Below are 9,198 nucleotides of genomic sequence, written 5' to 3'. Positions count from 1 at the left end.
TGAGCAGTACGCACTGGATGCCTCTGTAACTTCTAAGGGAGAATCAAACAAGGACTTCTCCGCCTTGGATGAGAAGGTAATATATTTTTGGACTACAATATCCGAATATGCATTACTTTCTTGGCATACTCTATTTAACATGTCTTTAATTATCTTTTATGATGTTTATATTTATTGTGTTGTTACCTTATTATACAAGTAAATCATCTTATTTTATGACATCTTGTAGCTTGGAAAGGGTGTTGTCGAGGCACTGTCGACGATCATTCGCGAAGCTGTTGTGCAAGGGATAACAACAGTTCTCCTAGAGATTGTGAAAAACAGTTGGTTCCTCACCAAAAAGTGAGAGTGACGGTGTAAAGCTTTCGAATACTGCTCCAGTTGTTACACTGCCGTCGGACACTTTGAAACGTATAAAGCTTTCGAATACTGCTCCAGCTCCAGTTGTTACTCTGTTGTCGTACCATTTGAAAGAAATACTTGATGCCAATTCCTCAATGTGTTTGGGTGATGAACCAGTCACAAAGAAGAGTACTTGGAGATGCAAGGAAAAAAAAGCGTGGATTACCAGTCTCCGTAGTTAAGGTTTTATCTATTTATTTTTAAATAACAACTATTAAATACTACTTAGATAGCATTTGATCAAAATATTACACAATAGATGATGTTATAGTTCACAAAGTACAACATCATTCAACCATTGGATTTGCCACTGTTCCCATTTAGGGGTGAAGAACTTTTTAGTATTCTCACATATTATAATATTAATGTTAAGTCATAAAATACAATCTCTTCCTCAACTTCTCCTCTCTTTTTCACTAGATATGAGGTTTGAGCTTCACTATTGAGGGCTTTAGACTCGTGAGTACCAGTTTCTTTTTTTGGTCATCATAATATGGGTGTTAGTGACATTGGAAGGTTGATTAGAATCCTGATTAATACTAGGGAGCTAAATTTCAATTGCTGATATTAGAATTTGATTTGTTGATGTCGTGAAAAGCTGATCAGTGGAGAACAATTTGTGGATAAGCTTCCTCCAGGACGTCCATGGCTTTACTACAACAACTACAATCCAAATATGTACGGGATGACATGCCACGTGTGAGTACTTAACTTTTCGGATACCGTTAGTAGATGAAAATTTTTTTATTTTTAATACGCAAAAAAATATTTGGCTGATTTTGTGTGTATACTTTGAGTAAATAAACATAGTCCAACTTTTTAAAACAGAAGAAAGATTAAACAAATGACATATAAAGATGGTTAGTAATTAAGTTGGTAAAAAAACATATTTTATGCAAATACAACTTTAGTATTTATATTATCGATGTAAGTGTGGCTTTAGTTCGTAACTTATAAATATTTTTACTGCTATTATAAACACTTGCCATGTTTTCGTTAGATCTGAAAACGATAAAATCCAACTTATAAATTATTTATATTATTTTTATAATTGTATTTTTTTAATTTTGTGTTGATCAAAATGAATGAGTACTGAACTTTTTTGTGTTGCCATTATTTTTATAGTGTTTTTGATAAAGAATTGGCCATTGCTACCTACATCTTTAGAAATAATTTGGATCCAGAGTAAGTAAAATTAACTTATTTCTCATTTTATTGTTAATTTGTCATATAATTTTTTTATAACCTTTTCTACCACTATAGTATAATATTTTGAATTTATGATTTTAGGGAAGTGCTTGTTCCAAACGACCATTGTGGTGGCACACGCAAGACTCTTCTGACTATAATGCCTGGCAAGCTAATAATTAGTGATGTAAGAATTAGTTTTGCATTATTTATTTATTATCCTTGTAAAATTATCAAATTTGGTTGGTGTAGAATAACCATGATTTTTTGTACTCCATAGGTTCTTACCTTAGTTTGTTTGATGCTCACCAAAGGGCATTTTGGGCCAAAAAAAATATATATGGCAACCAATGGTTTCTGCCACTGATGTTTTCTGTAAGTCCCTTGGCAGTTCGAAATTTAGTCTTCAAATTTAATATATCTTCCCATATAGACTAGAAACATAATAAGATTCCTCACTTAGTTCAATATTCATGATAGCAGATTGTTTTAAGCCCGAAACAGAACTGTGTCGGCACAATGAAATACATCAAGGATAACTTCATGGGAGACCTTGCCAATTTACACCAGGTTCGTTAATTTTATTGAACTTTCAATTAATTCGTATAATAATATTTCATGATTGTTTTTAGTTAAGGTTATTTTCCGAATGTTTTTGTAGATTTTTATGCCAGTTTACCTCAATAGCCATTGGTTTCTCATAGTGGTTGATTTACTTTATGAGACCGTGAGATATATGGACTCTTTCAAAAAGTGCACATTGATGACAGAGCGTAAGAGTGTTATTAACAATGTGTTAAATTACGTTGAGGAATTTTTGTCCGACAAGAATTTTGGTGAAACACCTTCCTTTAGAAACATTCAATTTTCAAAGTATAAATTCAATGAACCAGCTGTCCCGCAACAATCTGCCAAATCGTAAGTTTAAATTTACCATTTTTCAAAGTATAAATTCAATTTTCTGGCTGTTTGATCTTTTGTTATATTCCTTTGTTAATATGTGCATTGAATTGTGGCAAAGGAATGAGTGTGGTATTTGGGTTGCTCAATGGATGCACCTCAATCGCTATTGGAGCCTCGATAATAAGACATGGGTAAGAAAAATAACATTGTTAATGAAGTTATGTTTATTCCATTATGTGATATCGTTGTTACTGTCAGTTAGGTTGTCAATGATTACATAAGGATGCGCCTGGCTGTGGATTTGGAGAATGACTCTAATAACTCGAAGCGGAATATCATAGTGGAGCTTGCTATCACTGACTGGAATAAAAAGATGCAGTAATCTGTCCTACAGACTTAGGATTTTATAACCTTTTTTATTAGTAATTATGGATTGAATTAGACCATTTTATTTTTTTTGAAATACAAGCTATCTTTATATCTTGCACTTATTTCTTTTGGACTATTTAAATATATGTGGATCTTTTTATTTATAAGGATTAATTTCAGTTTATTTGTGAGTGATTGTTGAATTTTTTCAACGGTTTACATTTAATTGTATGTTCTGCTCAATATAAGAGTCATAAAAGCTAGCTATATAGCAGCCAATCACCCCTGTTTCCTATGATGTACAAATTGCTATTCCTATCAGCAGGCCAGGGGTATTTTAATAATCATCAAATAAACACGGTCTAATAACAAATCTTTGGCAGAGTTTTTATTTAGAACTGTTATATATTTATTTACATTTGAAATTCTATTAATAATAAGGTTCATATTTGCATGCTGAGAAGCAAACGATTGTCCCATTGAACATTGGTTAATGACAAAGCAGTAGCTGCAATATGGTTTGAACTCAACCCCGCTGCTTGAATTTGATCCTTTTGAGATCCATGCTCAATGTATCTATCTGGTAGAGTCATGGCTCGCCACTGCACCAACACAAACATGTAGGTTAGTAATGAATATATATATATATATATATATATATATATATATATATATAATTAAGTAAATGTGTGGTGCTGAATATACATGGTGTGGTGCTGCACACAATATAATAATTAAGTAAAGGTAGACCTTAAGGTTGCCATCAGGGAGTCCATTGAGGCCAAGGAAATGAGAAACATGAGAACCAAACCTTCCAATGGAACCCTCTTCAACTGTTATCAAGATTTCATGCTCTCTTGCAAGTTGCATCATCAATGGTCCATTAAGAGGCTTGCAAACTCGAGCATCAGCCACAGTTGTTGAGATGCAGTGTGCTTCAAGAACCTTTGCTACCGCCACATAGCTTTGTACCATTGTTCCATATCCAACTAGAGCTACCTTGCTTCCCTCTTTCAACACCCTACTTTTACCAACCTCCAATGGCGTGCCTTTGTTGTTATTTGGAAGAATGGAACCAACGCCATTCCCTCTCGGGAACCTAAAGCAACTAGGCCTGTCATCTATGGCTACAGCAGTGGCTACCATGTGCATGAGTTCGATTTCATTAGAAGGAGCCATAACCACCATGTTTGGCAAACAAGCTATGAAGGTTGTGTCAAATACGCCACAATGAGTTGGGCCATCAGCACCAACTAGGCCAGCTCTATCGAGAGCGAATCTCACCGGAAGCTTCTGAAGGACCACATCATGTGCCACCTGATCATACCCCCATGGCGGCATGGATGGCAACAATGGTGTATAATAGATTCTATAATAGAACTGAGCCTTAAGTCTATTGGTTCTTATTATATGTATCACATGAAGCAAAAACAAGAAATTTAAAACCATCAACATTAAAAGCTTTCAACTTGTATCAGATGCATCAATATGCGAAATAGTTGAATTACCTGTCAAGATCAAGAACCGGGCTATAAACAAAAGTTTCCCATGTTGCAACTATAAAATGCCAAAATGGATTATAGTATAGTGACTCTGCTGACCATAACATCCTTGTGTAGGTCTCAAGAAATATAAAAAGTAACCATACTCCCATTTCGATCAAAATGAACTTTATAATAAAGCGGCCAATCATGACCATGACGAGGGAGAAGGCCACCAACCAATTAAAAAGCCTTTGGTTATAATCCTTTATAAATTGAGACTTAGATTTCCCCAACATCTGCAAAAATTGAAAAAGAAATTATACAGATTATGCCCCATTATATGGTAGAATACAAGTTGACAGATGCAATTATGATAATAGACCTTCATCATGTGCTGCTCGTAGTTTGTTTTCGACGGTCCGACACTGATAAATCACTATTTTATGGTTTACAATGTGTTTAATTGTGTGGTTTTATCATGATCTTTACCCACTTATTTATATAATTAGCATGCATTTATATTTCCTTTCTAAAATTATTACATGATTGAAAACTTACTTCCTAGAGACTTTTAATTAGGTATTTTAATTCTTCTTTATTCTATTCGATGCCGTGATCTGTGTGTTAAGTGTTTCAGGCTTTATAGGGCATGAATGGGTGGGATATTGGAAAGGAAGCTTGCAAAAATGGAAGGAATACAAGAAATTAAGGAGATGACCAGCGAGAAGTGACGCGGTCGCATCACTCACGCGACTGCGCGAAAGAGAGGAAATCGCAGTGACGTGGCCGCATGGCTCACGCGACCGCGCAGATTGGAAAAGCATAAGCGACGCGGAGGCATGGACGACGCGCCCGCGTGGAAAAGCAAAACGCCGAATGACGCGTCCGCATGAATGACGCGACCGCGTGACGTGCGCGATCTGCAGAATCTCAAAAGTCGCTGGCAGTGTTTCTGGGCCGGATTTCAACCCAGTTTTTGACCCAGAAACACAGACTAGATCTAGAGAACATGCAGAAACAAGAGACAACATTCATTCCACACAATTTTTAGTTTTAGATCTAGTTTTTACTCCTCCTCTAAGTTTTCTCTCTACACATTCATAGTTCTTAGGATTTTATTTTCTATTGCTTTTTGCATCAGGATATTGAGAAGAGTTATTACCTCATCAAGACTTCGTCATTCTAGTTCGTTTTCTTTACTTGGCTTTATTCTTCCATGTCCTTTAATTTACTCAATTCTATTATTGGATTATTTTAGAATTTATTAATACAAGAATTACCTTTATTTTTAATTGATTCCTTTGAGTTTTTATTTATCATGTCTTTCTTTAATTCCTTTTCCTATGTTATGAGTTCTACATTCACAATGAGCGAGTAGTTCCCTAACTTGATGGGGAGTTGATTGAAAGGAACCCTTGAGTTGGGGGTGCTTAAAGGAAAAATTGTAATTGGGTTCATTGTTGGAATGCCCTCTAGTCACTGACACTAATTCTTTTCAACGAGCGGATTGGGACTTGTGAATAGAAACAACATTCCAACTTGTTTAACTCTCCCTTATCTAGTAAGGGATAACTAAACAGAGCAACCTTCAATTATCAATTAATCTTGAGAGTATTTCAACAAGAATAGGGTTTCCAACTAATCTATTCCCAGTCAAGGCTTTCATTTAAAATTAATTAAATTCTCTAAATTAATTTCCCGTTTATCAACTCAACCATTTTTGAAAACACCTGATTGATAAAATAACACATCTCTCTGCAACTCGTTGGGAGACGACATGGGATTCATATTCCCAGTATTTTAATTTTAATCTTTGTGATAACCCTTTTAAATTGATAAGCGGATTTTCGGCTGGTTAAGGACTGTACTTGCAACGTATTTCTATTGATAATTTCTTAACTTGCCAATTTCCGCTACGTCAATTTTTGGCGCCGTTGCCGGGGAGTTGCAACAGTGTGCTAATTTATTGATTGGCATTTATTTAATTGCAATTTTTCTTTTTATTTTGTCACTATGAGCTGTACGTTTCTTTCGTTAAATGACGCGTTCACTTCCTGATCCAAGCTTGCCAGTATTTGACCCTGAGATTGAAAGAACTTTTTCACGTATAAGGCAAGCTCGGCGTCGGCGAGTCCTCTCTGAGGACGAACTTGAAACGTCATTTAAGGAAGAAGCAAGCTCCCTCTCTACTGATCCAGTTAATTTACGTGCAGGCGACATGGCAGCACCAAGGAGAGTCACTATCCAGGAGGAAGGAGCCCCTAATTTTACACTACAACCATTCCATGCACACCACCCAGCAGTGGCTGTGGATTTCGAAATAAAATCTTCGCTACTCAACTTGATGCCCAAGTTTCATGGCTTACCTGCTCAAGAGCCTATCAAGCACCTTAGGGATTTTCAGACTGCTTGTTCTACTGTTAAGCGTGATGGCACTGATGAAATCTCCATTCTGTTAAAAGCCTTCCCATTCTCTCTTGAGGGAAAGGCAAGAGAGTGGTACTACACTCAACCCGAAACAACTGTTTCCAACTGGGATACGCTTAGAAGAGAATTTTTGGAGAAATTCTTCCTAGCTGAGGTTGTAGATAAACTGAGGAAAGACATGTCCATGATCGTTCAGGATGAATCTGAGACTCTTTATGAATACTTGGAACGCTTCAATAATCTTCTAGAAGCATGCCCCTACCATATGATTGACAAGATAGTATTGCTCGGCTACTTTACACAGGGCATGAAATCTCAAGATAGGACCACATTGGAAGGTGCTAGCAATGGGTCTATGAAAAAGTACAAGACTACGGAAGAAGCATGGCAATTGATCAGCGACTTAGCTGAATCTACTAGGAATCACAGGCAGAAACAAAGTCGGTCAAGAGCTGTTGCAGAAGTATCCACTAGCAAAGAGACTGCTGCTATAGCTCAGAGCTTATGTGAAATGACTAACTTGCTGAAGCAGATGCAACTAAATCAACAACAGCCTCAGCAAGTTCAGCCTTCTCCACCACAGCACAGTCAGCAGTTAATTCCACAAAGAGTATGTGGAATCTGTGCAGATTATAGTCACTACACTGATGAGTGTCCGCAATTCCAACCGGAAGACCACATTGTAGCAGCCACTCATAACTTCTATGACCGCCCCAATCAAGGGTACAATCAAGGTGGCAGCTATAACTAAGGATGGCAGGATAACTCTAAACAAGGCTGGAGAGAGAATTCTAACTAGGGTTGGAGGGACAATCATAACAGAGGAGGCAGAGATAACAATGGAAATCAGAGGTGGAATAACAATAACAACTTCAGACAGCAGAATCAGAATCAGGCCTACAGAGCACCTCATCTAAGACAGCCTCAAGCATCTCAGCAGCCCTCTCAGATCACTTATCCCTCTTCATCTCCTAATGATGAGTTACTACAATCTATTGATCAGAGATAACAAGCCATGGAAAATAACTTTACTGCTACTCTGAATGGTCTGACTTCTACTTTGCAAGCCCTTGTCTCACAGATTGGATCAATGAACAACTCCAACAACCAGTCCTCAAGCTCTGGTGGACCCCCTCTCAACCATTACCCAATCCAAAGGGTGGTATTAATGCCATCACCCTAAGGTCCAGAACCACATTGCACGAGAGGAACCAAGAAGAACCAAACCTACCTGAACACACCTCAGCTGAAGAGGTAGTGGAATTAGAAGATGTTGAGGAAGAAAAGGATCTACAGGACATGGCTGAGGAAGAAGACATTAAATCACAGGAAGAAGCACCAAAGGGCGCAGACACTGTAGAAAATGCCATTCCTATTCCATTTCCACAACTTGTAAAGAAGCCCAAGAAGCAGTTGGAACCTGATCCCAAAATGGTAGAAATATTCAAAAAGGTTGAGGTAACTGTTCCCCTTTTTGATGTTATTCAACAGGTACCTAAATACGCAAAGTTTCTAAAGGATTTATGCATACATAAAGACAAAATTAATGAATTATAAACTATTCTTTTAGGAAGTTCTATATCTGCTTTAATGAGAAATATACCTGAAAAATGTAGTGACCCAGGGCCATGCATGGTTAACTGTACCATTGGAGGTGTGATATTTTCTGACTGCATGTGTGATTTAGGAGCGTGTGTTAGTATAATACCTTTGTCTGTATATGATGTTTTGAGGCTACCTCCCTTAAAAAGGTCGGCAGCTCGTTTTGTGTTAGCAGATAAAAGTATTATTACAGTGGCTGAAGTTGCTGAAGATGTATTAGTGGGTATTAAAGGTCTTACTTTCCCCATTGATTTTTACATTTTGGAGATGCCCCAAAATAACTCGGAGAAGCCATCATCAATCCTACTCGGAAGACCTTTCTTGAAGACCTCGAAGTTCAAATTAGATGCTTTTTCAGGAACATACTCTTTTGAAATAGACGGCCGAGTAGTAAGCTTCAATCTGAATGGAGTTGTGAAGTACCATCCAGAAGATCACTCTATCCTCCAGTGTGACATCATAGATGAAACCGTAGCTGAAGTTCTCCTGGAGGAGTTTGAAGAGAAGTACATAGGACAAGGTCCAAGTGTGGGGACATTCTCAGAGGACAATGAAAGTACTCTACCACTACCACCAGCTCCAGATAATTCAGAGCCTGACCATGAACAGAAGTCAGAATTGAAACCTCTCCCTCCACATCTCAAATATGCTTACCTCGAAGACAAGCAGAAGTTTCCAGTTATCATTGCACGGGACCTCACCTTTCAACAGGAAGAGCAGTTACTTAGTGTGCTGAAGAGGCACAAGAAAGCAATTGGGTGGAGTTTGGTAGACATAGTAGGCATCAACCCTCAAGTTTGTGAGCACAGAATCTTTTTAGAAG

At 37.4% G+C, this 9,198-nt stretch overlaps 1 protein-coding gene across 1 annotated transcript; it reads right to left on the bottom strand.

Moving 5' to 3' along the window:
* Positions 1-3,305: 3,305 nt before the first annotated feature.
* On the bottom strand, positions 3,306-4,203 carry LOC130949439 (probable 1-deoxy-D-xylulose-5-phosphate synthase 2, chloroplastic). Its single transcript, XM_057878159.1, has 2 exons — positions 3,613-4,203; positions 3,306-3,464 (listed from the first exon to the last, which is right to left on the bottom strand). The coding sequence occupies exons 1-2, from the start codon at positions 4,201-4,203 to the stop codon at positions 3,306-3,308; spliced, it is 750 nt and encodes a 249-aa protein (XP_057734142.1).
* Positions 4,204-9,198: the final 4,995 nt, after the last annotated feature.

The sequence above is a fragment of the Arachis stenosperma genome, chromosome 9, assembly GCF_014773155.1.
Source record: "Arachis stenosperma cultivar V10309 chromosome 9, arast.V10309.gnm1.PFL2, whole genome shotgun sequence".
Taxonomy (NCBI): Eukaryota; Viridiplantae; Streptophyta; class Magnoliopsida; order Fabales; family Fabaceae; genus Arachis; species Arachis stenosperma.
The sequence above is the reverse complement of the archived record's forward strand: the minus strand, read 5'-3'. Positions and strand labels throughout refer to the sequence as shown.